This window comes from Capsella rubella, unplaced genomic scaffold (assembly GCF_000375325.1).
Source record: "Capsella rubella cultivar Monte Gargano unplaced genomic scaffold, Caprub1_0 scaffold_1, whole genome shotgun sequence".
Classification (NCBI taxonomy): domain Eukaryota; kingdom Viridiplantae; phylum Streptophyta; class Magnoliopsida; order Brassicales; family Brassicaceae; genus Capsella; species Capsella rubella.
Genome location: NW_006238923.1, coordinates 1,772,951 through 1,800,843, shown reverse-complemented (window position 1 = coordinate 1,800,843; position 27,893 = coordinate 1,772,951). Strand labels below are relative to the sequence as shown.

Sequence of the window (27,893 nt, the reverse complement as noted above, 5' to 3'; positions counted from 1 at the left end):
AGAGGAAACAATGACTTCAAACTTGGAGAATTGTGATATCTCTCTCTATATTTAAGTTAATGTACTCCTGCTTTTTTTCTGTTTATGTAACCAACCAAAAGCTTAAAGGGAGTTTTCGTTGTAAGTAAAAGAATGGAAGGGAAGATGAAGATTGGACCCGTAGGGAAGCATGATGCGAGAAGCAGTACAATTGTAAACTGGGACGAAGGAAAACACGACGGCTTCATCTCTCAGATTTTCCTATCTCATAGCGTCGGAGGTATTATGTCTATCCAGTTCCAGTTCGTGCTGGACGGTAAGCTTGTTTTATCCGACCGTCACGGTCCATTTTCCGGCAACATGTTTGACGTCGTAAGTCTGATTTTTTACTCTTCTTTTCTCTCCCTCACCATCTTTACCTACTTCCATCTAAAACGCTATGAACGTACGTGGTTATAAGGTTTATAACTAAACATGTGATTTGGACCCAACAGATAGAGCTGAACTATCCTCATGAGTACATAACTGGAATCAGCGGAGAGTATTACAAGTATGAAGCTAGCAATCCTCACATAAGGTCTCTCAAATTCACTACCAACACCAGTGATTACGGTCCTTTTGGCACTTCGGGTTCCAGCTATGAGAAATTCGCGTTTAAACTCGGGAAATCTCCTCAGTTTGGAGGTTTCCATGGGACTTACGATTCCTCCGGACTACAGTACATCGGTGTTTATCTCCAGCCTAAAACAGTTCAACCCAAAATCGATACGAGTAATGCAGAGGAAATGGAGTCAAAAATTGTTTTGGGTTGAAAAGTGTTTGTATCATAAATAATATTGTCCTGCAGATTATACATGCTTAAACGCTGCTATGAATAAACTGATACGTGTTACATATAATCGTTAACCTTTACAATACAAGAGTAACAATACCGGATGCACCTAGAACAACACTATCTTTAGAAACTGCATTAACAAGGAAATTGTTGGGAATATATACACTCTCAAGCTAGCAGGTCTTCTAGATCTTTTGATGCCTATATCTTTCACTCCATCAATCCTGTGCAACGATCACTGCTAGGTAAACAAATGCTAGAAGGTGCCCGAGGTTTACAAAAACCCACGCAAACAGAACAACAAGTGTAGCAAAAATGTGGGAATCATTGAACTAATTAATTACTAACTCGAAGGTAACCAGCAATAACTTCACCATAGCAAGACCAGACACAGAAGAATGCACATGGATTCAGGTTATTATATTAGCAAGAGGGAGACTGGCACCAAGGTAAGAGAGCTTGGATTTGAAGCTTATCAAAGCACGAGAGCACGATATCACTATCTAGCCTTTATTCATCAGGTTTAGATAGAGCCATATAAACCCGGATCTTTACTCAATATACTTATTGGTAGGGCCTGGCAAAAACGTTGGTACAAGCAACAATTGAGTGGGTTTAAACCAGGTCAACCATTTTGAGCTAATGGATGCATGTCACTTACTCTGAATCAGTATCACTTGTATAATATGAATCCCAGTAATTCGCCAATCTGACTTGAACAAAAATTGGGTGTGAAGTCCCTGGATTTCAATCAGTGAGGTGATCACCAGCAAGGGTTTCAACTTCACATCCCTGTAACTGCAAATTAGAAGAAACAAGCTCCAGGACCTCGCGGATATCAGCGGTCTCAACATGGGCACTGTCACCGGCCATGAAGACATGCGTGCAATCATCAATCTCTATGGAACTAAACCCAGGTTGCTTCTTTAGTCCGAGACCTTTCATCTTCCTCCTCATCTGACTTGCTCCTTCCCATTTTCCATCAGCCGCATACATATTTGAGAGAATCACGTAATTTGAATGGCCTTTCACATTCACGTCACTAAGATGCTTCATCAGCCTCTCTGCTAAGACAGTATTGTTCCCATGAGTCCTGCAGGCTGCAAGTAAGGATCCAATAACAACTTCATTTGGCTTCATCGGCATGCTCTGTACCACCTTCAAAGCCTCTTCCAATCTCCCAGCCCGACTATACAAATCCACTAAACATCCATAATGCTCAATTCGAGGCGAGATTCTGTGATTCCTTTTCATCGTCTGGAAATATCGAAGACCTTCTTCAACTAGACCTACATGGCTACAAGCCGTTAGTGCCCCTGTGAAAGTGACAGCGTCAGGTTTAAACCCTTCTTCTTGCATTTTCCTGAAGTAGACTAGAGATTCATGTGCGTTTCCATTAGCAGCAAAACCAACAATGACTGAATTCCATGAAACTACAGTTCGTTTCTCCATTTTGTCAAAAACTTCTCGAGCAAACTCAACACACCCGCATCGACAATACAAATCAATCAGTGAATTACTCACCTTGACATTGTTCTTGAAATCCTGACTCATAACATAACGATGTACCCATAGTCCAAACGAGAGAGCACCAAGGTTTGTGCAAGCGTTAAGAGCAGCAATGATAGCAACGTAATCTGGTTTCACTCCAGAAATCTGCATCTCACGGAACCATGCCAAAGCTTCCTCGTGAAAACCTTTCTTAACAAACCCGTTTATCATAGCTGTCCAAGAAATAAAGTCTCGTTCAGGCATTTTGTCGAACATCTTAACAGCGTTATCGACTTGACCATTCCTCATGTACCCATTAATCATCGTATTCCAAGTAACCGAATTTTTATCTTCCATGTAATCAAAAACCAATCTAGCCTTCTTAACACGACTGCGTTTGGAGTACATGCCGAGAATTGCGGTGCCAACCATGACATGGGTTCTATCAAGACCAAGTTTACAAGCATATCCGTGAAGCAAATCTCCCAAGGCTTCACTTCCGGAGGAAAAGTCACCACACCCAGAGAGTAGAGCTATGAAAGTAATGTGGTTAGGTTCGACGCCGGCGAGTCTCATATTGGAGAATTCCTTCGCTGCCTCCGCCAATCGACCATTGCGTGTGAGTAGAGTGATGCGAGAAGTCCATGAAACAATGGTTTCAGAGGTAGATTGATTAAGTTTCTGTATTTTTGGATCGGCGTGGTGTTTACGGGTGATGAAAGATACTTGTTGCGGTAGCGCCGGCGAAGTGATTCCGCCGACGGGAAGGAAACCCATTCGAGTGAGTCGGTGATGAGTTTATTTATGATTTTATTTTTCATTTTATATCTCTAACTAAACCCGACACTGGACATAGAAGACCGGGTAAAATCGAATCCGGTTTGGTTCGGTTGAAGAAGATTTAAATATTCAAGCAAGATCACTTTTAGAAAGAAAATCTTTATATAGTAACCCTAAAAATTAACTTATAAATTACGCAAAACCTTAAGAAGCCTAAATAACACCGTACGTTTCTTGCTTAGCCGCCAAATAATTCTGCAGCGGCATCGTTAACGCAACCCTCCATATCTTTGGCGGCATCAACCCTCAAATTCTGTAGCTTTGAAGCCTCAAATTTGTCTTGACATACCATGAGAGATCTGTTAATCCTATCCTGCAATGATCAGTTAACAATTGTTTATGCAAGTTTCTCAGTACATGGCAAAAGCTGAATTGTTACGGAATTAGTTAAGGAATACCTGAAACTTGGCCATGTCGCTATCTAATTGTTGTTGAGACTTGACAACGGGAGCACGGCAGAGCTCAACGCACTTAGTTGTAACCTCTTGTTTTCTTTTTTTCTCAAAGCACTCGTTTGCACATTTGTAATAAGATTGCTGCAGTTCATCATTATCCAAAAGGGGCATGAATCTTTACGCACACGCAATATATTTTGAAAACAATACACTTTTATAAAACTTGTTCCGATGTTAACTTCTCCATGCTTTATTACAAGATAGAGAAATACTTGAGGAACACACCATTAAAAGTAGGACAAACAGTAACGCTAGGCTAACATATATTATATGATTGAAAATTTTTTATATACCAGAAGGGTGAAGCTTATATGTTCTTGAATAGGAGAGAGCTGCTGCGACTGACCAAATGCATGTACTTCTTCTATTTTTCTCCTAACCCTCGATTTGCTCTTCCGCAACTGCTTTGGGATCCATCGTCTCTCTGTCTCTGGAGATTTTAGGGGTTTAGGGGTTTAGCTTCTCTCTTCAAATTTATATATATTTATATAGGCGAGTTTGGTTAAACCGAAACCGAATAAAATCAGAATCGGTTTGGCTCGGTTCGGTTCGATTAAATATTCTTATTATTATTATTTTTTGGTCAAACAAACGTTTATCTCAGTACCAAGATGACTGCGTTTTGGTTCCAGCAATTAGCTCATGGAATTCTCAGAATCTTAGCAATCACCAATAACAGACAATTGAAAGCATCGACGTTTCTTAAGAATCTCAACTTTAAAGAAAGAAGAGCTACAAGAGTTTGATTTACTATTTTGCTATTGATTTGTTTATGCCTCACACGACATATTGTGAAAAGCTTGTTGTTCAAGATCTTTATAATCTTTGTTTAACTTTTAGTCTGATAATACATAACCACTGCCTAACTCCTACCATTCATGGTGTTTATCTATTGAGTGATAATGAAAAGGCATAAATATGATTAGCAAGAGACAACAGAGGATTATTAGTTTTAACCCAAAAAAAAAAAAAAAAACAGAGGATTATTAGTCGACAATAGAGAATGACGTCTTCATTCTCTGCACAATATGAGGCAATGTATCCAGATTATCCTCGATGGATGTGTTCACACAAACCTCCATAGCTTTTGCGGCATCAACCCTGTTCTTATGGAGCTTTGTAGCCTCAAATTTGTCTTGACAGACCATGAGAGATCTGCTCATCCTTTCCTGAGCATCAAATTACAATTGCAAGTTTCTCAGAACATAGATAGCAAACGTATGCAGTCTTTTGTGAGTTTGAAAATCATATTAACCTGAAACTGAGCCATTTCGCCTTGGAAATGTTGTTGAGCATTGACAACTGAAACACTGCAGCGCTCAACACAGTTAGCTATCTCCTCTTGCGTCCTACTTCTGTCAAAGCACTCGTACGCACATTTAAAATATGCTTGCTGCAATCAATCATTTATTCATTCATGGGGTCATGAATGAGACAGATAAATATAGAAACAACATAAAACTTGAGATGTATAGCACAGAGATATAACCAAAAGGCCAAAACTATCAAGTTTTTAGGAACTACAAGAAGACACAGCTTCTTATCAGAATACTTTGATTGAGCTACACAGATTAAATACAAACTTAGTCAAAACTTCAGTCGAAAAGAGATTCACCAATCACCACAAGAAAACTTAACTATAACAGAGCCTTGAAGTGGCCACTAAAAATTGCTCCTTTTGATACAAGAGAGAGAGAAAGAGTAATACTTTAAAGACAAAAGTCGGACATAGGTGAACTGTTCATCCGACCCAAGATCAACACGAAGGCACACGTACTTGCAAACAGGAGATGCAGGAATATAAGTTTGTGTATATATATACCTGAAGGGTGAAATTGAGATGATCTTGAATAGGAGAGAGCTGCGACTGAGCAGCAGCGTTAACTTCTTCGAGTCTTCTTTTAATCCTCCCATTTACAATTTGCTCCTCCGCCGCTGCTATGTGATCCATCTCCGTTACAATTTCTCTCCGAGAGCGATTTTGATTCTAGGGTTTTAGGGGGTTTAGATGCTCGCAGTCGCAGCCGTGTGTCATGTGATTTGGGTTTTAACACTTTTTCGCGTCGGTTAAAGGCTTTTCGGGTTTTCTAATTTAATAAACCGGAGATGATGTTTTCTATTTCAGTTTCGGAGATTATAAACCGAAATTAACCGGATTAGATTGTTCCAAGGCAGTAGCGTCGGATCTGCGAAGACTTTGATCTGTTTTGGTGAGGCAGAGAGAGAGAGAGAGATGAAGATGATGGTTGTATTATCGGCGAAGATGATTGTGATGTTGATGATTATTTTGATGTTGGCATCGCCGATCTCAGCAAAAGAGCAGCTCAGCACTAAGGAATGCGAGGATCTAGGATTTACAGGTCTTGCCCTCTGCTCCGATTGCCACTCACTCTCTGAATACGTCAAGGATCAAGGTGCGTTCCTTTCTAATGCGCGATTAATTTGATCTCAGTCCCGTACAGTTTTGATGGATTTAAGAAGAGGAGAATTTTGTTTAGTTTTTGAGAATTTATGAGCTAAGATCATTCTCTTCATCGTGTTTTGAAGATAGGAATTACTGAATTTGAAATTTCCAATCTGATGATTGAATTGCAGAGTTGGTATCTGATTGCTTGAAATGTTGTGCTGATGATTCTGAGGATTCCATGAGCAAGGTATGATTTTACTAGCCATAGAATTTGCAATGCTTTTTAAGAGCTGAATAAATTTTAATTAGATAGAGACAGAAACATCCTCGTAGTGATGGCTACTCGTTGGCGATTCTTTTGCGACTGCAGGTTACTTATTCCGGGGCTATATTAGAGGTGTGTATGAGAAAGTTGGTTTTCTATCCTGAAATTGTTGGTTTTATTGAAGAAGAGAAAGAGAAGTTCCCTAGTGTTAAAGTTCAGTACATTTTCAACTCCCCACCTAAGTTGATCATGCTGGATGAAGATGGTGAACATAAGGAAACAATAAGGTAATTTGCTTTACCCCTCTTTGCTCAACACATTACTCTGGACTATTCTTAAATTGACCCTATTGTTTGGGTTGAGCTCGTGTTGACCTGGTTTAGGACTTTCAAGAGGACCTGATATATCCATGTTAGCATAGTAGGTTAATGTGTAGATGTAATCTTCAGCAATTCTAATCTCACTCTCTCGGTGCTTTGATATGATTACTGAAACTTCTTATAAAAGTTGGTTTTGGATGATAATTCTATTATTTTTAAGGAGCAGGAATAATTTAAATCTAGTGAATGTGTTTAACACCTCATCCTCTTCTTTCTTGTTTTGCAGAATCGACAATTGGAAACGCGAACATCTACTCCAGTATATGAGGGAGAAGGTCAAGCCTACTGCTGCAAGTTAGTCTTGTCCTTGTAGAGCTGAAGAAGATGATCTTCCCTATCACACTTACATATGCCAAGGCATTGTGATCTAGTAGTTAAAAACACATTATGACCGACTTATCTTATCTCTCTCTAAGCTTTGCTATGAGTACTGTATGTTGTGAACCTTTGCAATCTCAGTGGTAATGTATTTAATTCAAGGTTCTTGTGAAACGGTAATCTCAATTTTGTGCTTAGCTTTTTGATACAGTTACAAGCAAAATTCATTGCTATTGTTGTGGTATGTTTTCTCAACTTCAAGGTGCTTTGTATTAGAACGGAGAAGAACGCTCTTTCCATCATCACTGAAAGAAACCTTTCCTTGGATCTTTAGAACTAGAAACATGTATAGAATATAGTTTTGGTCAGAGCGATAGAACTTAGATATCTTAAGCAATTTTTCACAGAAGGTAGATTTACTTCATTAGAATAATATAGTTTCTGTTTGGGCAATCATATTACATAAGTCCAAGTAAGGGGATGCATTAAGCAGTCAGATAATAACAGCCATCGCCACACCATAAGCTGTTGTAAACCAACTTCATGCGTCTCTCTGTCTATGTTACAGAGGCTTCATCAGAACAATAACAATTGATCATCTTCTTTAGGCTTAACACAAAGATTTTAGTAGGCAAAGAGCCGAATTGGTCATTTAAAGGTTGATTGGGATGTGACGCTGAAAGTTGGAGATAGAGGAGTCTTCACGGGCGCCCAAATATCAGCTCCGTTGCTTTGAGCAACTCCTACTGTATTCTCCATTGGAACAAGACATAATCCTCTGTTTCTCAGGTTGTACTGCTCCAGCTCCTCCTGGTTATAGAAGACAGGAAAATCAGTCTGTGCAAGATATTCAAGTTCCAAATGCAGCAGATCTGTCAGATGCAGGATATAAATAGTGAACTCAGTATAAACAGGGTTAAGATTCAAGATTCATGCTCACCTGCGTAGCATCAGGTATCGTTTGCAGATACGGAGCACTTAGAACCTATACAGAAGAGCATGAAAACTCAGACGTTTATTCAATAAAAAGATGAATACATCATGCTCTGTATTGAATGCTGATGAAGAGAAACTTGCAGACCTTCACTTGTTCGTGAAGAAACTCTATGTAATGCATCGCGTCTAGAAGAACTGATGCAGTGTCAGTCTGTGGTATAAGAAGATTAAAGAAAAGCATGAGCTGCCAAGAGATGAGTTCTCTTGATTTGCTTAACCATAAAAAAAAAAGTAACCTTTCCATAAGGAGAAACAATCTGTTGAAGAGCTGAAATACGTTCTCCAACTTTGTCCTTCCTCTCCTGTTTCACCATTAAGAGAACAGAGATGGAAGGATCATTACCACGCGGGTAAGCTAACACCGCATTATTTCAGACCAACTAGTGATAAATCCAAGAAAACTAGGTAAAGCAAGACCTTGGAATTGAAAGAGAGATCAGACTTGTGCCGCTTGATGCTGCTTTCTCCGAGAGAGCAGACATTACGCTTGTTCTCCATCATCATTCCGGCGTCTCTAGAGAATTCCATACCTTTGTCAATAAGAAATGCGTAAAGTCATCAAACACAAGATGTACTAACAAGATATTTCACATGAGGTACAAGTTTACCATCCTAATGTAAAATACAGACCAGAAAGGTTACAAGGTTAATTAATGAACGAGGATCTTGTTTCGGACCAACCAATACATTAGGATTATAAATATTAAGCCAAGACAAAGGTAAGGTCAACTAAGTAGGCAAGTGTTTGTGATCAAGTTCACATCAGCTTGTAAGCACAATTATAAGCTCAAACAAAAGATTAAAAATATGATATCATTACCTAGCTGAAATGATATCCAAGGAAATACTCATAAACAGACAATAACACAATATATGCATGAATCACTTAAGAGTCCCTAAAAACAGGAGAAGAAAACCCCAAAAACAGAACACAGAACCCTCCACGGATCAGAAGGAGAACAAAAAAGTCACTCTCGGAGAACTATATAAAAGTTAATGTAAACAAGAAGAGTTCAACTTGTACAAAAACTATGAGTAGAAAGAATCTGGTAACATAATCAAAGATGGTAAAAATTTTGGTCACGGGAGTTGCATAAAGGAAATCAAAAGCTGAAAACTTAGATTTTAAGCAACTACTAAAGAATGTATAAATCAAGACAAAAAAATTGAGTAAAGAAACAGAGTAAAAGAAGAAAGAAACAGAGCAAATAAAGTAAAGAGCTTACGGAGAGAGATAGACTCACAAATTGGGAGAGAGAAGAAGAAAAAAAGCTTCGGTCTTAGAAAAGCCACCACACACAGTAAGTTCTCGAAAGCTACAAATTTTTCTTCGTTTGAACCCTAAAAATAATTGCCTTTGATTTTTTTTGTCGTAGAGCCTTCTTCTGCTGACAACACAAAACCCGATAAGATACAGAAACGTTTCTCTCTCTCTCTCTCTCTATTGAGTGTTCTCAGTCCAAAAGGAAAAGGTCCAAACCCGGATTTACTGTAGACATCAGCAGCTTAGTAAGTAGTCCATTGAGCTTAAACGGCGTCCATGAAGAGGTCAGGCTTGGTGAGAAAATGGCGTCGTTTCTTCTAAAAGGTCATCAGATTCGAGAAGTAGCAGAAAGCTCGGCGTGAGAAAAGGAGAGATAGAGAAGAATCTGTGTGTGTGTGTTTCGGTATGTTCTCCAAACGAAAGCAAAATAGAAACTGCTTTGTCTTAAAAGGTTCTATCGACTCTACTTTTTATCGATACTATGTCCGAGGGAGTGTAAGTGTAAACTGATTTATATATTCACAAGTTAGTGACGTAGTTACGATACCCACACCACACCAATCTACTCCTCCTATTTAACAAACCTTTTATGGTAAAAAGATATAGCTAAAGAGTAAAGACTCATTTATAAAGGTTAGTGTTTAGAGAGACTAATTGCATTTAATTTGACAGCTATGATTATTCATTACAACCCATGGAAGAGAGGAAGAGAGGTCTTCCTAGTTCTTATTTATTAGAGAAATCTTCCCAGGTAGAAGAAAGAAGTTGCTCTTTCTTTATTTATTATATTTCCAAACATTTGCTCTTTACTATTTATATATAATTATTAATTTATTATTATTAGGAGATAGAAAGCAAGAAACTACTGTAGTATTTATTTCACTTGTTTATATGATGATGATGATGATGGTGACATTTGGAAAGGTTATTAAGTTTGTCAACATATTTGACCAACTCTCTCTCTCTCTCTCTCTCTTTCTGGCACCACCATCAATCTTTTCACTTTTGTTTGCTTTTGAATTTTATTTGTTCTCTTCTCTTTTCAAATCAAAACCACAATTTTCAATCTATATTTCAAAATATTCTCCCTATATTCAAAATAGATTACACTATATTCTCCCTCACTTGCACCACTATTTTAGTAACACACATATGGTTTAGTTTCGTTAATGTTATACTATCCGTTGGTTAATCATGAGTAGTTAATGAAGAGATGTAGAAATTACAGTTAAGATTTGATTATTAAATTTCTAAAAGGAGCATTAATTTGAAATAATTAACTGAAAGACAAGTAAGACAAAACTAAATTTTGGTCTGACGTCATCGTACAGAGAGAGAGAGAGATAGAGAGACTCATACGCTCAGGAGAAGCGCGAGTGTAACGCACGAACACCAAACTCGTTGAAGAATGAATCACTCACGTGGAGCCGGTTTACTTAGAAACGCTTTTTTAAAAAAACGCAGAGGAAGCGGTCGCGTGAGTAAAGAAAAAAAGAAAAGAAAATAGAGATTTGTGGGGACGGTGGGACGCAAAAGTCCAAAGCGGAATAAAAAGCGTTTTCTTTAAAAAGGTACGTTTCTTTTCTTTTTAAGGGCCTACGCGGTTTTGGTCATTTGTCTTTGTTGTCACTCTCTTGTTGCGACCGGATTAGGTAGCTACTCCCTACACGTACTACTAGTTCTATTGTTTTTGTTTCCGACCTTGCACAAACAAATCCGGTTTTACTCTTTGCAATAATAAATTTGGGCTTTACATATATAGCAACACAAACTTAAAAACATATACCCATCCAAAACCCTTTTGTTGTGACATCAATACTTCTTGTGATTCTCTTCTCTTTGAAGGCACTCTTTCAATCCTATAACAATATGTTGCATGTGTGGCCTCTCTGATACGTTCTGCGAAACAGACCCCAAAGCTAGCTCCACCACTTTCCATACCGAGTTTGCATCATAATCTTTTGCCATCTTCGAGTCTATTACATTGTTCACATCATTCGTTGACCTTAATATCGATATCACCCAATCACTCACATGCACACGCTTCGTTTGCGACTCACTGATCGCTGTTTTTCCCGTTATCATCTCTAACAGTACCACTCCAAAGCTGTATATGTCACTCTTCTCATTTAACCCATTTGTCTCGAAGCATCTACACGTTGTTTAGGACACACAGTTACTAAAACATTGTTGTTTGGTAAATATAAACGTGACAGATATAAGAGAGAAAACTAACAGCGGGTCGAGATAGCCGGGAGTGCCAGCGACTAGAGTGGATACGTGAGAACGACTCTCTGTATGAAAACTCCGTGAGAGTCCAAAATCTGCAAGCTTTGCTCTGTTCTTATCGTTCAACAGTATGTTCGAAGTTTTCACATCTCTGTGAACTATCGCAGGTTTGCATCCACAGTGAAGATACTCAAGCCCTTCAAGGTAGAGCTTTTCGTTACAAAATGAAAACGACTTAATGTATAAAAGATCAAAACTTTCGTCATACCTTGTGCTGCATCAAGAGCAATCTGAAGCCGTTGAGTCCAGCTCAATGTACGCTCATACTTTCCCGCGAGATGATCTGCCATGTTCCCGTTAGCCATGAATTCATAGATCAATCCCATTTGGTCAGCTTCATGAAAATAACCAATCAGCGCGGTGAGGTGTACGTGATGAACTCTCACAAGAACTTCGACCTATACGAATGTTTATTGAGTTATAATCTTGGAGAAAGTAATAATTTGCATATCTTTTTTGGAATCAATTATACCTAGAATGCTACTACATTACCTCTGAGCGGAACTCTTTGAACCCTTGAGCTGAAGTTTCTGATAAAATTTTAACAGCGACCTGAAGGTTGTTATAGTAGCCATGGTAGACTGTCCCAAAACCTCCTTTGCCGAGGACACGACCGAAGTTGTTTGTCATCTTTACAACGTCTGCAAAGGTAAACAATAATTTGTTCTCCGGTTTCGCAATTTGATTGTCTCTTGCTCCCTTGTCTACATTTCCTTCCACCGCAGAGTTTACTTTACAACATAAAGTTTTAGCATTTGGTAAACAAACAGTAGATAGGTAAAGAAATTGACGTAGAGATAGACTTTTTACCGGACTTGTTTCTCCGGTTCTTGATTCTCCAAAATACACCAGACAATAACAAGAGAATGAACAATGCTGCAAATGATGCGACCAGCGGGATCACGACTTTTTTACTGTTGCTTTTTCCGCAAGAAATCTCAGTACAGAGTTCTGGATTCTCTCCAACATGTAGCGATAATGATCCACTCTTTGATCTCTCTATTAATTCGGATGGGACTGAACCAGTTAGCTTGTTCTTCTCTAGATTTCTGCAGATTTTATTAAGAGTTAGAATCCGTAGTCAACATTCTAATTAGTTGTCGTTGTATAGATATGTATATCTCTATAACTTACAAAACCCTCAAGAACTTCAGTTTTGACAGAAACTCTGGAATGTTTCCGTTTAAGCCGTTGTTTGATAAGTCCCTGATAATAGAATTGCCTTGTTCAAGTTTAAAAGAAAAAGAAAAAGAAAAAACTCTTTTCAAAGTACAAAATTATAGGTATGAATGTATGATCATCTTGAATTAGATAAACTCACAGCTCCTGAATCATTGTGAGGTCAGAGAAGGATGGAGATATGTGACCAGTTAGCCCGCTCGATGATAAGTTCCTGCCTCCAATAAACAAAAATTTTCTAGTCAACATACAAAATCGACGGATTGATCAAGAAGATATGAAAATTAAACTACACTTACAGTGATGTGATCCTGGGAGGAGTAAGACTATCATAACTACAATTGAGACCCTCCCAAATGTAGTCATTAGGTAAACAAGGATCTCCTTGCCAGTTTTTCTTTACTTTATAACTCGTCTTTAGACTCGTAACCGCTTCACCTGTAAGTTTCAATTGAATGCATTGATCAAACTGAGGAAAAAAGTTTGAACTTTACGAGTTATTTTACTAGCACATACCGTCCTCTTGGTTAGTGAGAGACTGCGAGAAACTGTTAGCGATATAGATCTCTAGAGCGTTAACGATTGGCGGAAGAGTAGACTTGGGAGTTCTTACGAGAGAAAACCCTATCTCCGTTTGGCTCTCAGGGTTTAGAAAAAAAGTGTTAGTTTGAAGATACTTGGGGCTGAAGGCAGCAGCAACCGTCACTCCGTTAACACTGATGTCGAACTCTCTGGTCTGGTTTGGTTTGAGACTAAGATCTTCGACCTCGGCGAAGTGCATGTAAACAAAGTACCTGACATTTGGATCGCTGTTTTCCAAAGTCATTGTGATGGGTCTTGTTGTGTTTGTTGGAGTCATGGCTGTACTCATCACCAAACTCGAAAGGTTGTAACTATTGTTGTCTGAGATCACGGGAAGTGAGGTGTTGATCTCTCTACAATAGCCAAAGTTGCGAGGTATCCAGATTCTATCGTACACATCATCATCATATCTGATTCATACAAAATAAAAATAGTCTTCACATGTCAAAGTTTTAGTCCAATCAGAAACAGAGCATTTAACAAAGCATGAAGCAAATCACAAAACAGAGTATAAAACAGAGCATTACCTGACAGGTGAATCCATGAGGGAGCCAAAGTCCCAGCGCCTGGAGAAGAAGAGAGCACCGTTTGGAGAATCATACGTCGTGTTGTCGTTTCCAAGAAACCTAAGCTCTAAAGTCGAGATAAATGGAGTTCCTTTGCCTTTGTTTCCCAAACAAACATATATTTTCTCAGATTGGCTCAAGTAAACGACTTCTTTGGAAACAACGACCGATCCATTGTTGAGCAAGACAGTATCCCAGATATTTCCACCAAGAAACAGATCAAACTCGGGTGAACCATTTTCTCCATCGTAGTTACCGTACATGAAACTAGCTCTTATGAGATATTTCTTGCCCTTTCCCTGATTTGGAATCAGTGTGTAGCAGTGTCTAGAACCTTCAGGAAAGCTCCTTAGGGTTTGAAGCTGTCTTTGAGCTGTGAAGGGGATCGATTTGGAGACTCCGGTTTCAACAAAGGATGAATCTGAGACGTAGTTTATACCCGTCGCGTCGTCTTTGTACGATGATCCACTTGCGATTCCACAATCGATGCTTATGAAACCTATGTTCATGCAACCAATGAAAATTAAAGGATCATATTTTTAACACAAGAAAATAAATAGTCTTAAAAGATATATAAAAAAAAAAAACCTGATTGGTCTTGTGCATAAACAGAAACGATGAGACACAATGCAAACGTTGCTGAATAGATCGAACAGAGAAAACGAAAATTTTCCATTTTCCTCTCGTTTCTTGAAAAACAAGGAAAACGAATAGACAACTAGAGATGGGTTTGTGATTTTTGATGTTGATGAAGTTTCAAGTTTTCATTTAAAGACAGAAAATAAAAAAATCATTGGAGATAAAGTCTTAAGACCAAACTTAAACAAATTGAAAGTCAAAGTGATTTGTATTAGAGCTACTTGCTCTTGGTGAATATGCAAATTGCAAAGTCAAATCACCACCAGAAGTCAACGAGAGACCCGCCGTATATATCAAATTATCATCCTTACAAAATCGAATAAATACTCATTTAGCTGTGACTTGTGAGAAGGTTGAGTTTTCATTAACTCGGAAATAATGTATATTTTTTCACGAGATAACTCAACTTGAAATAAGAATAACATTAATGTACATCTTTTCAATATATATTTTTGTCTGTCTCTAAATAAAGTCGTTTACGACCAATATTATAGATTTGAATATCTAAAATAATATATGTACAATGATGATGCAAAAACTTCTTGACAGTTGACAATTACTGTCACGGATCACGATTCGGCATGTATGTTGTATATAACAAACATGATATAGACAATGTCTGTTCAAGACAACTATTGTGTGCGCCGTATGCAAGATACACTTTACACTTTGCATACGGTAGACCTTTCTTTTTGTGGCTGGCTATACACTAAACACCGACTTATATCAAAACAGAAGGACGTGAAGAGAACGGCCCGAGACTATTCTTCGCCGTAATAATGTTCTCTGCAAGCAATCGCCATGTAGATTCTTCTTTCTTGCTAAGCTTCTTCACTTTCACCTTGAAATTCCTAGAAGTTAGATAAAAATGATTACAATCTGTATCTGAAGATTCTAGTTGTCTGAAATGTGAAATGAAACTGAGGATTACAATCTGTACCAGCAGAGAGGGACTTTGCAAGAATCAGAATCACCACAGATGCAAGAGTGAAGCTGAAGAAGCTGCCACATCCTTTTGCAGTGAGGACATGAAGCCCTAGACTTGCATCCCAAGAAATGCCTGAGTGCACCTTCAAGCCCTTTACATGCCGGGAACTTACACACGGTTTGGCTTCCTTTAAGGGCCTTATCACGAGGTCCAATTGTCCTACAACCTTCACTACATATGTGGACAAGAGCTTCCATGGCTTCATAAAGCTGCAGATACATTTTTCTGTGCTCGAGTTTTCTGTTTCTTTCTTGTTTCCGAGTGTCTGCTTCGATGACTGCCTCAACGAGCTCTTGTTCGAGCAGAGGATTAGCTCGTTTCATCACTTTCCATCCTTCTGTCGAAGATACAGACTTGAAGTCTTTGATGACCATTGAGAAACATACAAAGCAAATCCTAGTAGCGTCGCAGTTTCTTGCCAATTGAAGCACATCGATCACATTCTCCGTGTTAATCCATCCTTTGTCGAGAACCTCTATACAAACTCTTTTAAGAGATGGTATCGAGTAGCAGTGTGACAAAACCAATAAGTGAAGCACAAACTTCTTCGTTTCTTCCTCCTCGTAGCTGCAGGTTTTAATATTTAGGCATGCTTCAAAGGAGAAACTAGCATTACGAAAGCAAAATCCATTTGAACATTTAGAACATACCAGGAAGAGTATAGAAACCGAATGAACATGTAGACTGCTTCATAAGGCACTCCGAGGATTTTGAGGTATGCTTTTCCATTTTTATCTCTCGACTGATTCAGAAGTTTCGCCATAACGGGTGAAGCTGCAGTCTGCAGAAGACAAAACCTTGTCAGCAAGCCCAAAAAAGGAGGACAATGACCCATTACGTTAGCATATTCCCATGAGGTAAAACAGATAAATTTCTTAACAAGAACTCACCAAGACACTTGAATGAGCTGGAAACTGAGAGTTGTCATCGGTTTCAACAAATATATCTGCTCCAAATCCTTCCTTGAAAAGCTTATCCCAAGTTTCTACAGCTTCATTTGGCACAAGGCGTGATAAGCTCGAAGATGCCCTTCTGGAAGCTTGAAAACGCTGGTAGGAAATACGAGGAAGAGGAGGAGGTTTTGGAATGTTCTTGGTACTAGACATCATTGGTGGTGACGTAGGATGAAGCAGAGTGAAGACATCATCATCATCAGGAGCATATAAAGACTTTTCTACTCCAAAATTGAACACTCGCGAGAATGTATCATCTGAAGAAGCCATCAAATCAAACCCGCCAACTGACAATAGGTTACCGGTTCTACAATCTGTTGAAATTAAAATGCAAGAAACAATCTCAGAGTTAAGAGTCAATCTCAGATTTCTCTTCAAATTTCCTCTAATCAAGACTCAAGTTCCCTAGTTAACTTAAGCAAATAATCGAACAAAAAGTTAGCAACTTTGGAATCAAAGATATCAAACAAACATGGACCTGATCAGGCATAAACCAAAACCCAAATTTGATTCCAAGACTGAGTATTTGTATTTAAGAACCTAAATGAGAATACAGAGGCAGATACAGAGATGATCAAGACCAAGAATTGAAAGAACAAAGAACAAAAAAAGTCCAGGCGACAAACTAAATCAGATCAAAACATGAATGATGCGGAAAATTCACAGTCATTGAAAGAAAGAAACCAAATCCAGAAACTGGAACGACGCCAAAAAAAAAAAACGAAGAGCAGCAGAATTATTAAGCAAGAGAACAAAAAGAAGAAAGGAACAGACTTGATTATTGTTTGAACACATCTTGCTTATGAATCATTCACATTCTTACCCAGAAACTCAGAATCCGAGATTCTGCCCAATTCTCGGAAGAATCATCTCTTTTTCATGATACTGATTAGTTAAGAGTCACAACCATTCATCTTGGAATCACGAACTCAACGCTAAAAGAAGAAGAAGAAGAAGAAGAAGAAAAATCGTAAAAAACAAAAACAAAAAACGAACCTTTGGTGCCAAGTGGTTTCGTCGTAAATCACACAACACAATACAGAGAAATCAAAAGGTCACGAAAAGTAGAAAGCAAATTTGCATACTAAAACGTTGAACCAAACGTCGTCGTTTCAAGTGGGGCTAATGAACAATTGTTTTTTTGAATATAAAAGACAAATGAGTTAAGAAAAATAATTATTGTATAAGAAGAGTGGAAAAATGAAGGCCACGAATGTTATTTTTTTTTTAGGGAGATTATATATATATACACACACATACAGTATATGGCTGATCTTGAATTGCACTAAAGAGTAAAGTTAGTGAATCCTTTGTCACCATATTAGATATGTCTCACACTGCCGGTTAATTTTTACATTATCTTACCGAGTAGCCGCCGGTGAAGAGAATAAGACCGACCACATAATATGATACAAATAATAACTAACTAAAGAAGGGTCGAGTCATCTCCTTTATTAATTTACTTGGTGATGTATATAGGTTAAGAACTTATAATACTCGTAAACTGAACAAATAAATTACCCAATTTTATAGTCAGTAAAAAGAGCTTTTCATTCGACTTAAAATAGAACATATTTATGGGTATCAGACCGTAACTTGAGTTACTGTAGCGACTATATTTGCAGCACAACGAGCTGACAATTTTTCTGAATAACAATCTTTAAAGAAATTATCACTTCAACAGTTTTTCTACTACTGAGAAAGAGCAAGTGGACTAGTGGTTCTCACCTCTGTTTTGCCTTCTCAACAGATCCGGTTTCGAGCCCGGTCCCTCTCAAAGAGAGATTTATAATTTGTATTGATGTCAAAAAAACAAAAAACAGTTTTTCTACAAAAAAAAAAGTTCACTAGTTTCATATACATATAAAGTATAATTCTAAAACGTATATATATATTTTATTATTGTATTGATTTATGATTTAACCAATTTTATCACGGGTTTCCAATGAAATTTAACGTAAAAATAATGTCGGACGGCAAACTTTTGATATTTTTTTTTTCTCTTGCATAAATGTGAACATCGGAGAATTGCAAGTGGCCAATACGAGGACAACACGTGGACAGATTAGGTTTCTAGGGGCCTGAATTGTCGAAACCGGAACCTTTAGTCTTTCCTTTATATCAAAAAAATTTTGGCAACGAATTAACACATACGATATAAAAAAATTGCGACGACACATATTATAGCCATGCATGTGTAAAGTAAAGCCTAATCTTCTTTTTTCATATCAATAATATTTTGAATCAATATTGAGAAAACAAAAAGAGTAAAAATCTTAGCAAGCAATATGTAATTCACAATTAGAATACCATAACAAAAAGATACAAGCAACTATCGGTTAAACTTTTATAATACAAAGCTTTGCAAATTTGGATCCAGACAGCATAAGCAATGACATCAACAGCAATACAAATATGAAATGCAGTCATGTCCTCTCTCATGGAAGATGACAAAAAGAATCTAATATATGTTTTGTTATTTCTTGATGAACAAGTACATACATATATGTTGCGAGTTAAATAATAAGATATGTCACCTGTCTGAAGTCACATGCTAACGATATACTAAAAACTATAAACAGTGGGACTAGAGACTTGCACTATCATCGACCTCGGTCTCTGTTCCACACATCTTGGTCGCCACGAAACCACGACCCTTTTGGGTCGTAGTCCCCACCCCACCAAAGACGTGGCCAAATCAAAGTCGTTCTCTTATCCGATTAATATATATACACACACATCTACAACAGCCATACATCAAAAACTAGAGAGTCAGTAAGAACAAAAGATAAATAATGAGAGAAGAAGGATCTCATGTTATCGTTCTGCCTTTCCCAGGACAAGGCCACATAACTCCCATGTCTCAGTTCTGCAAACGCTTAGCCTCAAAAGGTCTTAAGCCCACTCTTTTCCTCGTCTCCGACAAACCCACGCCTCCATACAAAACAGAGCACGACTCAGTCACTGTCTTCCCCATCCCCAATGGCTTTCAAGAAGGCGAAGAGCCTTTGCAAGACCTCGATGATTACATGGAAAGAGTAGAAACCAGCATCAAAAACAGCTTACCGAAGTTGATTGAAGACATGAAACTGTCGGGAAATCGTCCTAAGGCTCTAGTGTACGACTCCACCATGCCATGGCTTCTTGATGTAGCTCATAGTTATGGTTTGAGGGGTGCCGTGTTTTTCACGCAGCCTTGGCTTGTAACAGCTATTTACTACCATGTTTTCAAGGGTTCCTACTCTGTGCCGCCAACAAAGTACGGTCACTCTACGTTAGCATCTTTCCCGTCGTTCCCGATGCTTAATTCGAATGATTTGCCGTCTTTCCTCTGTGAATCGTCCTCTTACCCCAATATACTAAGGATTGTGGTCGATCAGCTCTCAAACATTGATCGAGTTGATATAGTTTTGTGCAACACTTTCGATAAATTGGAGGAAAAGGTACAAAGACTATATCTATTATGTATATATGGGGAAAATATCCAAAATATATATATTTTTACTGTACTGTACATCGCTTATTTATCTCTGTGAGTATGTTTAGTTTGATCTCTTTCTTTTTGTATCATTTTTTTTTGGTCGTAGGTGTTGAAATGGGTCCAAAGCTTGTGGCCAGTCTTGAATATTGGACCAATGGTTCCATCGATGTTTTTAGACAAACGTCTGTCCGAAGACAAAAACTACGGATTTAGCCTCTTCAATGCAAAATTCACGGAATGCATCGAGTGGCTAAACTCAAAGCAGCCTAATTCTGTTGTCTATGTATCATTCGGAAGTTTGGTGGTTCTAAAAGAAGATCAAATGATGGAACTCGCGGCGGGTCTAAAACAGACGGAACGTTTCTTTTTGTGGGTTGTGAGAGAGACAGAAACAGACAAAATCCCAAGAAACTTTGTAGAAGAAATCGGTGAGAAAGGACTGATAGTGAGCTGGAGCCCTCAGCTTGAAGTACTTGCACACAAATCGATCGGCTGTTTCTTGACACACTGTGGATGGAACTCGATGTCAGAGGGATTGAGTTTGGGAGTTCCAATGATTGGTATGCCACATTGGACAGATCAGCCAACAAATACAAAGTTCATGGAGGATGTGTGGAAGGTTGGGGTTAGGGTTAAAGCAGAAGACGATGGGTTAGTGAGAAGAGAAGAGATTGTGAAACGTGTGGGAGAAGTAATGGAAGGAGAGAAAGGGAAAGAGATGAGAAAGAATGCTGAGAAATGGAAAGTGTTGGCTCGAGAAGCTGTTTCTGAAGGAGGTAGCTCTGATAAGAGCATAAATGAGTTTGTTTCTATGTTTTGGTGAACGATTGAAATGTGTAAGTAATTTACAACTCCCTATTCCAAGTTCCGTATGCCAAAGGAAAAGGAACTTTCTAATGAAAATTTCATACCAGCAGGCATGCTCACATCAGCTCGTCTATCTCCATCTAGTCAAAAGAATTGAGGAAAAGAGTTTCAGTTTTCAGAAGTCAAAAGACTGATGAGCCAATTGGTGACAAATTCGAACGTTAGGATCTTCACAAATTGGATTGGATACATTGCAAAAATCATGTTTTATTTTATTTTAAAATATTATTGTTATTAATAAGAGTTTGTGGTTTCCTTTTTCTAATTAAATGATAAATTTAGAAGATTTCCTTTTTTTTTGCGTTCAATTATGTAGAATTAAGAACTTTTTAAAATAAAAATTTTCCTTTTCTTGAAAAGCCTAACGGTCATATTATGTAAAAAGTGGAATATCATGTTTTCGCACCAGCGATTACAAGACCTCCCAAGTCACTGACTGGTGTGGTGTCTTCATTGAATGATAATGATTCTGACTTGCTATCTCCAACAACCTGTCTTCATTGAATGATAATGATTCTGACTTGCTATCTCCAACAACCGTAAGCAAATCTTTTACTATATGTACCTTAAGTTATCCTCTGTTTTTAAGATTTCAACTCACAATGCTAAGTCTGGTTTTCAAAGATTTCACCATTTTTTAAAATACAGATTTCAATTTAAGTTTTTTTTCTTTCTTAATACTAAATTTACAAATCGATATGAAAACTAACCGTACTTTGGATCCAGTCATTTGGTTCATATCCTTAGATAAATTCCATAAATCCAATTTGTTTTGCATCATGATGTAGATTTAGCATGAAGATTTTATAAAAAAAAATTATAAATGATATAAAAATAACCAAATTTTACATATTAAAATGAAAAAAAATAAAAAAAAATTTGATCCAAATAAAATGGACCACGGATATTATAAAAACTTTGGATATCCGATCCATGCTTCGTTAACTCTAGGCAGCTGCCAAATAACTTATGCATGATTTGAAAAGTCTACTTCTGCTTGAATGTGACGACCTTAAGTCCAATCAAACAAAGGTCATTAAATCAACGACCTCTGTTCCACACATCTTGGTCGCCACGAAATCGTTTTGACCTTTTTTTGGAATGTACACAGGAAATTTCCCCACCAGTGAGACGTAGTAAAATCAAAGTCTTCCTCTAATCCAATCATATATATACACTCACTTCAAACTATATTTGGTAAGAAATAAAGACAAAAAAATAAATAAAAAATGAGAGAAGGATCTCATGTTATCGTCTTGCCTTTCCCAGCACAAGGCCACATAACTCCTATGTCCCAGTTTTGCAAACGCTTAGTCTCAAAAGGTCTTAAGATCACTCTTATCCTCGTCTCCGACAAACCTTCTCCGCCATACAGAACAGAGCACGACTTAATCACTGTCGTCCCCATCTCCAATGGTTTCCAAGAAGACGAGGAACAATCACAAGACCTCGATGATTACATGGAAAGAGTAGAAACCAGCATCAAAACCCGCTTACCGAAGTTGATTGAAGACATGAAACTGTCGGGAAATCCTCCTAGGGCCCTCGTGTACGACTCCACCATGCCATGGCTTCTTGATGTAGCTCATAGTTCTGGTTTGAGGGGTGCCGTGTTTTTCACTCAGCCTTGGCTTGTCTCAACTATTTACTATCACGTTAATAAGGGATCGTTCTCTGTACCGTCTACAAGACATGACCACTCTGCGTTAGCATCTTTCCCTTCGTTCCCGATGCTGAATTCATATGATTTGCCGTCTTTCCTCCGTGAATCGTCCTCTTACCCAAATATACTGAGGATTGTCATCGATCAGCTCTCAAACATTGATCGAGTTGATATAGTTTTGTGCAACACTTTCGATAAATTGGAAGAAAAGGTACCAAATATATATCCATATGTCTTCTTTTAAAACATTTTTTCCCATTTAGATTACTATTTTGAAACAAATTTATCTATCGAACTTCATATGGTATTACATTTTAGCTTAATACTTAAAATTGCATAAACGAGATGCTTTGATCGTAAATTTAACTACAAGTTAAAATAATTTGATACTAATTGGCATAATTTTGTTCTTAGACTTTTATTCTAACCCTATTTACATATGTGATTATAGCTAATATATTTTCTTTCTCTTTGCTTTCAGTTGTTGAAATGGGTCCAAAGCTTGTGGCCAGTTTTAAACATAGGACCAACTGTTCCATCAATGTACTTAGACAAGCGACTGACTGAAGACAAAAACTACGGATTCAGCCTCTTTGATGCAAATGTAGCTAAATGCATCGAGTGGCTAGACTCGAAGCAGCCTAGTTCAGTTGTTTATGTATCACTTGGAAGCTTGGTGATTCTAAAAGAAGATCAAATGATGGAACTCGCGGCGGGTCTGAAACAGAGCGGATATTTCTTTTTGTGGGTTGTGAGAGACACAGAGAAAAACAAACTTCCTAGAAAGTATGTGGAGGAGATCATTGAGTAAGGACTGATTGTAAGCTGGAGTCCTCAGCTTGAAGTTCTTAGACATGAATCAATCGGTTGTTTCTTAACACATTGCGGATGGAACTCGATGTTAGAGGGATTGAGTTTGGGAGTTCCAATGATTGGTATGCCACATTGGGCAGATCAACCCACAAATGGTAAGTTCATGGAGGATGTGTGGAAAGTTGGAGTTAGGGTTAAAGCAGACGTTGATGGATTCGTGAGAAGTGAAGAGATTGTAAAACGTGTGGGAGAAGTTATGGAGGGAGAGAAAGGGAAAGAAATTAGAAAGAATGCAGAAAAATGGAAATTGTTGACTCTAGAAGCTGTTTCTGAAGGAGGTAGATCTGATAAGAGCATCAATGAGTTTGTTTCTATGTTTTGTTGATTGATTGAATTTAAGTAAGTTTTCTATCACAAATTCATTTATTAAGATTGTGTTCAGATACATTTATATTTCATTTTTTGTTGTTGTTGTGATAAGAATGGCTTGATTTGATGTGCACTATTTTCACTTTTCCTAATGTGAAATATTCAAATAGGTTCACCATCACTTGGGCTAATACAAAGAGCATCTTTTAATGAAGCAAAAGCCCATGTTTTGCTAGGAAATTACACAAGTTGTTCATATGGGCCTAACTGCTCTTTTTAATGGGCTTTAAGAGGTTTAGTTTACAAAACGCGCCGTTTTGTTCATTAAAATGACCGTTTCCCAAAATCGATCATCGTCTTCAATTGCACACCGTGCCCTTCTAAATTTCACTGGAGAGAGAGAGAGAAAAAAAGTTCGTATCTTTCTTCTGGGTGGGAGTGGCAAAGTTCTGATATTTCTCGTTGCAATTCGTATCACTAACACTCTTTAATACCCATTCACCCTCTTTGGGGGGTCAAGTTTCCGCGCAGCGATTTTAGGGTTTTTTCGAATCGAGCGAATGATTGTTCTCCTCAGGATTTGACTAGCTACTGCTTAGTTCGCGGCGAGCTTTTGGTGTTTGTTATGGAGCGATGAAGCAGCCTTTCATAGGCCTGTGATGAATAGAGGTACTATTTCTGGCTTCAGAAATTTTATTCAGCTCTTTTCACTTCGGCCTCGTGGACTCAGTTTCTCGACTTTAACCGATACAAGACCTTTTCCTGATTATTCACCAAAGAAAGCTTCAGTAAGAGACACTGAATTGGTACACCAAATCACCAATGTGATTAAGCTGCGTCGGGCTGAGCCTCTGAGGCGGAGTTTGAAGCCTTATGAATGCAAGTTCAAGACTGATCATTTGATTTGGGTTCTGATGAAGATTAAGACTGATTACAAGTTGGTTCTTGATTTCTTTGATTGGGCTCGTTCCCGTAGAGACTCCAACCTTGAATCCCTTTGCATTGTCATTCATTTGGCTGTGGCATCAAGGGATCTAAAAGTAGCTCAGTCTCTCATTAGGAGTTTTTGGGAGAGACCAAAGTTGAATGTTACTGATTCCTTTGTACATTTTTTTGATCTTCTATTATACACCTACAAGGACTGGGGTTCGGATCCTCGAGTATTTGATGTTTTCTTCCAAGTACTAGTTGAATTTGGAATGCTCCGTGAAGCGAGAAAAGTCTTTGAGAAGATGTTGAATTACGGATTGGTTCTCTCTGTTGATTCTTGCAATGTATACCTTGGTCGTCTTTCCAAAGACTGCAGTAATACTGCAACAGCAATCATAGTATTCAGGGAATTTCCGGAAGTGGGTGTTTGTTGGAATGTTTCTTCTTATAACATTGTTATTCATTGTATTTGTCAACTCGGGAGGATAAATGAAGCCCACCATCTACTCCTGCTTATGGAGCTGAAGGGCTACACCCCTGATGTAATCAGTTACAGCACAGTGATAAGTGGATATTGTAGATTTGGGGAACTTGACAAGGTTTGGAAGCTCATTGAAGAAATGAAGCACAAAGGGCTGAAGCCAAATTCTTATACTTATGGTAGCATAATTGATTTGCTCTGCAGGCTTTGTAAGCTAGCCGAAGCAGAGGAGGCTTTTCGTGAGATGATAGAGCAGGGCATACTTCCTGACACAGTAGTGTACACAACTCTTATTAATGGTTTCTGCAAGCAAGGGAATATTCGGGCTGCGTCAAAGTTTTTTTATGAGATGCACTCTCTGGATATTAGACCAGATGTTTTGACATATACTGCTATTATATCAGGGTTTTGTCATATGAGCGACATGGTGGAGGCTGGTAAACTATTCCATGAAATGCTTTGCAGGGGCTTAGAACCGGATAGCATTACTTTTACTGAACTTATAAATGGATACTGCAAAGCTGGGCAGATAAAAGATGCTTTTAGTGTCCACAATCACATGATTCAGGCTGGGTGCTCCCCAAATGTTGTTACATACACCACATTAATTGATGGGCTTTGTAAGGAAGGGGACTTAGATTCAGCGAATGAGCTTCTCCATGAAATGTGGAAAATAGGTCTTCAGCCAAATATATTTACTTACAATTCCATTGTCAATGGTCTATGTAAGTCAGGTGATATTGAGGAGGCAGTTAAACTTGTTGGAGAATTTGAAGCTGCGGGACTTAATGCAGACACTGTAACTTATACAACCTTAATGGATGCCTACTGTAAAGCTGGAGAGATGGATAAGGCTCAAGAGATTTTGAAGGAGATGCTCGGTAAAGGGCTTCAACCGACTATTGTCACATTCAACGTCCTAATGAATGGCTTTTGTTTGCATGGGATGTTAGAAGATGGCGAGAAGCTTCTAAATTGGATGTTGGAAAAAGGTATAGCGCCTAATGCAACCACATATAATTCTCTCATGAAGCAATATTGCATTAGAAATAACCTGAAGGCAGCGACAGCAATTTATAGAGGCATGTTTTCTCGGGAGGTAGGGCCTGATGGTAAGACGTATGAGAATTTAGTCAAAGGGCATTGCAAGGCTAGGAACATGAAGGAAGCATGGTTTTTATTTCAAGAAATGAACGAGAAGGGATTTAGTGCCTCCGTCAGCACATACACCGCTCTCATTAAAGGATTATTCAAGAGAAAGAAATTTGTGGAGGCGAGAGAAGTTTTTGACCAAATGAGAAGAGAAGGGTTAGCTGCTAATAAAGAAATTCTCGACTTTTTCAGTGATACAAGATACAAGGGCAGGAGGCCAGATACAACTGTAGATCCTATTGATGAAATAATAGAGAATTACCTTGTGGATGAGGAACTAAGGGAAGCCAATTAGGTGATGGTAAGTTAGAACTCAGAAGTTGATCTTAGTGAGATTGAATGTGGTTTTGAAGGAAACAAGATGCCTCTTTCCAGGTGTTAGACGCATCATGTCGTTAAGGAGCTCTTTTGATTGAAAAAGGCTAAAGGGGTTCCGCATATGAAAGACAAGAGTATAAGCGTTTGATCAATCTGTTAGCAGATGACCCTGTCTATGCGCAGCTACCGGCAGGCTTCATGAGGATTTTTCTTCCCTGCCAACGCAACTTCATCTTGACAAGAATATCTGTGAACTCCTCCCTAAACGTTCTTGTTTGTTTCCCTATGTGTGAGGATTTCTGCAGTTCACGTTAATTCTTAGTGATTTGTCATTTGGTGAAAGAGAAGTGATGCTAGTGCAACTTCTCCATTTTGGCGATTTTCATCAGCTTCCTATCCAGATTTCAAAGTTATAAATCTCTGTTAGTGCTCTTCGAGGTAACATTAATAATACTATGTTCGTTGAAACTGAAATTAACATTCAAGGGTGCCTTCTTCTTAACGTTCTTTCTTGCTTGACTTCAGTTTGCTGTCCAGTTTGCAATTGTTTACAATACTTGGAAGTTCTGACCATACAAAAGCTTCTCACATGTTTGTTTATCTTTGCGTTTTAATTGTAGGGACTTGGAAGTTCACACTACTATTTGAGGCCAACCCAGAGAACAATACTCTTTAGGTGCGTGATGGCGTGTAAAAAACAGAGCATTATGCAAAATGTATTATATGATATATTATTATCTTTGGTCATACTTAGAAAAATTGTTACAATGTAACATTGTGATCATTATATAGCTTAAATAATCCGAGTGCTCCGGCGTCTCTTTCTCCGTCAACTGCTCCGCCTCTTCTTTCTCCAGTCTCCACCACTCACATGCCATTGATTGGAATTTTCTTTTCTTTTATTACTTCCATTTATTCACTTGCTGCTGATCTAAATTTATTTTATTTTATTGTAGTTTTTTACTTCAAACATATATTATCCGAATCTTCTAAGCATTCAATGAACTTGTTGAAAACCCAATTTGTGAACTCGTAAAAATATAAAACGGGAGATATTGACTTTTTTTTTTGTAATTCTGCTTAGAATGATTAACGAAATCATTGAGTCAGTTTCAATAATGTGTGAGCTTATAGTTAATCACATGTCTTTTTTGGGGGTCAACAGCTAGTTAATCACATGCATGTCATGTGATATATATATATTATGTGATGTCCTCATAATACAATTCACATACATTTATTACTTTCTACTATATTTTAAAACTTATTTCACAATTCATAACTAACGGTATGATGGCGGCCGTTACGTTTATTAATAAGCGGTTTACGTTTTACGTAGATGGCTAATTAAATCCACACAATATGCAAAAATGTTATATCGTTGATGCAAGGA

General features: G+C 38.1%; 11 protein-coding genes across 15 annotated transcripts; 5 read left to right on the top strand and 6 right to left on the bottom strand.

Annotated features, from left to right (window-relative positions):
- Positions 1 to 38: 38 nt before the first annotated feature.
- Positions 39 to 878, top strand: LOC17897681 (protein RESTRICTED TEV MOVEMENT 1). The gene is made up of 2 exons (XM_006304162.2): positions 39 to 351; positions 474 to 878. Exons 1-2 carry the CDS (start codon positions 133 to 135, stop codon positions 789 to 791), a joined length of 537 nt encoding a protein of 178 aa, XP_006304224.2. The 5' UTR covers positions 39 to 132; the 3' UTR covers positions 792 to 878.
- Positions 851 to 3,145, bottom strand: LOC17898530 (pentatricopeptide repeat-containing protein At1g05750, chloroplastic). The gene has a single exon (XM_006303536.2). The coding sequence runs from the start codon at positions 3,080 to 3,082 to the stop codon at positions 1,562 to 1,564; it is 1,521 nt and encodes a 506-aa protein (XP_006303598.1). The 5' UTR covers positions 3,083 to 3,145; the 3' UTR covers positions 851 to 1,561.
- A 171-nt stretch (positions 3,146 to 3,316) lies between these two features.
- LOC111828699 (protein FAM136A) lies at positions 3,317 to 4,017 on the bottom strand. The gene is given in 4 exon segments (XM_023777241.1): positions 3,317 to 3,458; positions 3,544 to 3,712; positions 3,889 to 3,984; positions 3,986 to 4,017. Coding segments are annotated over 4 exon segments (432 nt in total). The 3' UTR covers positions 3,317 to 3,323.
- Positions 4,018 to 4,389: 372 nt separating this feature from the next.
- Positions 4,390 to 5,706, bottom strand: LOC17898533 (protein FAM136A). Its single transcript, XM_006304222.2, has 3 exons — positions 5,423 to 5,706; positions 4,856 to 4,993; positions 4,390 to 4,769 (listed from the first exon to the last, which is right to left on the bottom strand). The coding sequence occupies exons 1-3, from the start codon at positions 5,549 to 5,551 to the stop codon at positions 4,587 to 4,589; spliced, it is 450 nt and encodes a 149-aa protein (XP_006304284.1). The 5' UTR covers positions 5,552 to 5,706; the 3' UTR covers positions 4,390 to 4,586.
- A 40-nt stretch (positions 5,707 to 5,746) lies between these two features.
- LOC17897680 (selenoprotein F) lies at positions 5,747 to 7,150 on the top strand (the record flags this gene model as incomplete). The annotated part of the gene is made up of 4 exons (XM_006304165.2): positions 5,747 to 6,014; positions 6,196 to 6,254; positions 6,378 to 6,559; positions 6,879 to 7,150. Coding segments are annotated over 4 exons (582 nt in total), but the record flags the coding sequence as incomplete, so codon positions are not given.
- Positions 7,151 to 7,357: 207 nt separating this feature from the next.
- Positions 7,358 to 9,765, bottom strand: LOC17899955 (transcription factor bHLH153). The gene is made up of 6 exons (XM_023789947.1): positions 9,211 to 9,765; positions 8,384 to 8,496; positions 8,203 to 8,268; positions 8,052 to 8,117; positions 7,911 to 7,955; positions 7,358 to 7,780 (listed from the first exon to the last, which is right to left on the bottom strand). The coding sequence occupies exons 2-6, from the start codon at positions 8,492 to 8,494 to the stop codon at positions 7,619 to 7,621; spliced, it is 450 nt and encodes a 149-aa protein (XP_023645715.1). The 5' UTR covers positions 8,495 to 8,496; positions 9,211 to 9,765; the 3' UTR covers positions 7,358 to 7,618.
- A 1,167-nt stretch (positions 9,766 to 10,932) lies between these two features.
- Positions 10,933 to 14,522, bottom strand: LOC17897726 (probable LRR receptor-like serine/threonine-protein kinase At1g05700). Its single transcript, XM_023790109.1, has 11 exons — positions 14,435 to 14,522; positions 13,808 to 14,345; positions 13,215 to 13,690; positions 12,998 to 13,136; positions 12,841 to 12,912; positions 12,654 to 12,725; positions 12,330 to 12,568; positions 12,012 to 12,250; positions 11,728 to 11,917; positions 11,467 to 11,656; positions 10,933 to 11,382 (listed from the first exon to the last, which is right to left on the bottom strand). The coding sequence occupies exons 1-11, from the start codon at positions 14,520 to 14,522 to the stop codon at positions 11,043 to 11,045; spliced, it is 2,583 nt and encodes an 860-aa protein (XP_023645877.1). The 3' UTR covers positions 10,933 to 11,042.
- A 426-nt stretch (positions 14,523 to 14,948) lies between these two features.
- LOC17897631 (BTB/POZ and TAZ domain-containing protein 3) lies at positions 14,949 to 17,463 on the bottom strand. 3 transcript variants are annotated; one of them, XM_006307638.2, is made up of 5 exons: positions 17,250 to 17,463; positions 16,364 to 16,740; positions 16,124 to 16,254; positions 15,426 to 16,040; positions 14,949 to 15,336 (listed from the first exon to the last, which is right to left on the bottom strand). In XM_006307638.2, exons 2-5 carry the CDS (start codon positions 16,694 to 16,696, stop codon positions 15,207 to 15,209), a joined length of 1,209 nt encoding a protein of 402 aa, XP_006307700.1. In that variant the 5' UTR covers positions 16,697 to 16,740; positions 17,250 to 17,463; the 3' UTR covers positions 14,949 to 15,206. The 3 variants fall into 3 exon arrangements, with proteins under 3 accessions (XP_006307700.1, XP_023633042.1, XP_023633041.1); XM_023777274.1 differs by having other exon boundaries at positions 17,423 to 17,442; XM_023777273.1 differs by lacking the exon at positions 17,250 to 17,463 and adding an exon at positions 16,905 to 17,166.
- A 1,744-nt stretch (positions 17,464 to 19,207) lies between these two features.
- Positions 19,208 to 21,024, top strand: LOC17897702 (UDP-glycosyltransferase 74E2). Of its 3 annotated transcripts, none has more exons than XM_023789192.1 (3): positions 19,208 to 19,869; positions 20,014 to 20,743; positions 20,825 to 21,024. In XM_023789192.1, the coding sequence occupies exons 1-2, from the start codon at positions 19,222 to 19,224 to the stop codon at positions 20,728 to 20,730; spliced, it is 1,365 nt and encodes a 454-aa protein (XP_023644960.1). In that variant the 5' UTR covers positions 19,208 to 19,221; the 3' UTR covers positions 20,731 to 20,743; positions 20,825 to 21,024. The 3 variants fall into 3 exon arrangements, with proteins under 3 accessions (XP_023644960.1, XP_023644961.1, XP_006307470.1); XM_023789193.1 differs by having other exon boundaries at positions 20,822 to 21,024; XM_006307408.2 differs by having other exon boundaries at positions 20,014 to 21,024.
- A 979-nt stretch (positions 21,025 to 22,003) lies between these two features.
- LOC17899489 (UDP-glycosyltransferase 74E2) lies at positions 22,004 to 23,755 on the top strand. Its single transcript, XM_023789194.1, is given in 2 exon segments — positions 22,004 to 22,648; positions 22,919 to 23,755. Coding segments are annotated over 2 exon segments (1,362 nt in total). The 3' UTR covers positions 23,636 to 23,755.
- Positions 23,756 to 23,997: 242 nt separating this feature from the next.
- LOC17900288 (pentatricopeptide repeat-containing protein At1g05670, mitochondrial) lies at positions 23,998 to 27,333 on the top strand. The gene is given in 3 exon segments (XM_006303854.2): positions 23,998 to 24,274; positions 24,277 to 26,938; positions 27,121 to 27,333. Coding segments are annotated over 2 exon segments (2,223 nt in total). The 5' UTR covers positions 23,998 to 24,252; the 3' UTR covers positions 26,478 to 26,938; positions 27,121 to 27,333.
- Positions 27,334 to 27,893: the final 560 nt, after the last annotated feature.

Excerpts from the sequence above, each read along its gene's own strand:
- LOC17897681 (XM_006304162.2), top strand. The coding sequence starts at position 133 with ATGGAAGGGAAGATGAAGATTGGACCCGTAGGGAAGCATGATGCGAGA. Across the intron at positions 352-473 it reads CCGGCAACATGTTTGACGTC|ATAGAGCTGAACTATCCTCA; the intron begins GTAAGTCTGATT and ends TGGACCCAACAG.
- LOC17898530 (XM_006303536.2), bottom strand. The coding sequence starts at position 3,082 with ATGGGTTTCCTTCCCGTCGGCGGAATCACTTCGCCGGCGCTACCGCAA.
- LOC17898533 (XM_006304222.2), bottom strand. The coding sequence starts at position 5,551 with ATGGATCACATAGCAGCGGCGGAGGAGCAAATTGTAAATGGGAGGATT. Across the intron at positions 4,994-5,422 it reads ATCTCAATTTCACCCTTCAG|CAAGCATATTTTAAATGTGC; the intron begins GTATATATATAC and ends GATTGATTGCAG. Across the intron at positions 4,770-4,855 it reads GCGAAATGGCTCAGTTTCAG|GAAAGGATGAGCAGATCTCT; the intron begins GTTAATATGATT and ends TTTGATGCTCAG.
- LOC17899955 (XM_023789947.1), bottom strand. The coding sequence starts at position 8,494 with ATGGAATTCTCTAGAGACGCCGGAATGATGATGGAGAACAAGCGTAAT. Across the intron at positions 8,118-8,202 it reads TTGTTTCTCCTTATGGAAAG|ACTGACACTGCATCAGTTCT; the intron begins GTTACTTTTTTT and ends CTTATACCACAG. Across the intron at positions 7,781-7,910 it reads CGATACCTGATGCTACGCAG|GAGGAGCTGGAGCAGTACAA; the intron begins GTGAGCATGAAT and ends TTCTATAACCAG.
- LOC17897726 (XM_023790109.1), bottom strand. The coding sequence starts at position 14,522 with ATGGAAAATTTTCGTTTTCTCTGTTCGATCTATTCAGCAACGTTTGCA. Across the intron at positions 13,137-13,214 it reads TCTCACTAACCAAGAGGACG|GTGAAGCGGTTACGAGTCTA; the intron begins GTATGTGCTAGT and ends TGAAACTTACAG. Across the intron at positions 11,657-11,727 it reads TGCTCTTGATGCAGCACAAG|GGCTTGAGTATCTTCACTGT; the intron begins GTATGACGAAAG and ends TCTACCTTGAAG.
- LOC17897631 (XM_006307638.2), bottom strand. The coding sequence starts at position 16,696 with ATGGCTTCTTCAGATGATACATTCTCGCGAGTGTTCAATTTTGGAGTA. Across the intron at positions 16,255-16,363 it reads CAGCTCATTCAAGTGTCTTG|ACTGCAGCTTCACCCGTTAT; the intron begins GTGAGTTCTTGT and ends TGTCTTCTGCAG. Across the intron at positions 15,337-15,425 it reads TGCAAAGTCCCTCTCTGCTG|GAATTTCAAGGTGAAAGTGA; the intron begins GTACAGATTGTA and ends TCTAACTTCTAG.
- LOC17897702 (XM_023789192.1), top strand. The coding sequence starts at position 19,222 with ATGAGAGAAGAAGGATCTCATGTTATCGTTCTGCCTTTCCCAGGACAA. Across the intron at positions 19,870-20,013 it reads TCGATAAATTGGAGGAAAAG|GTGTTGAAATGGGTCCAAAG; the intron begins GTACAAAGACTA and ends TTTTGGTCGTAG.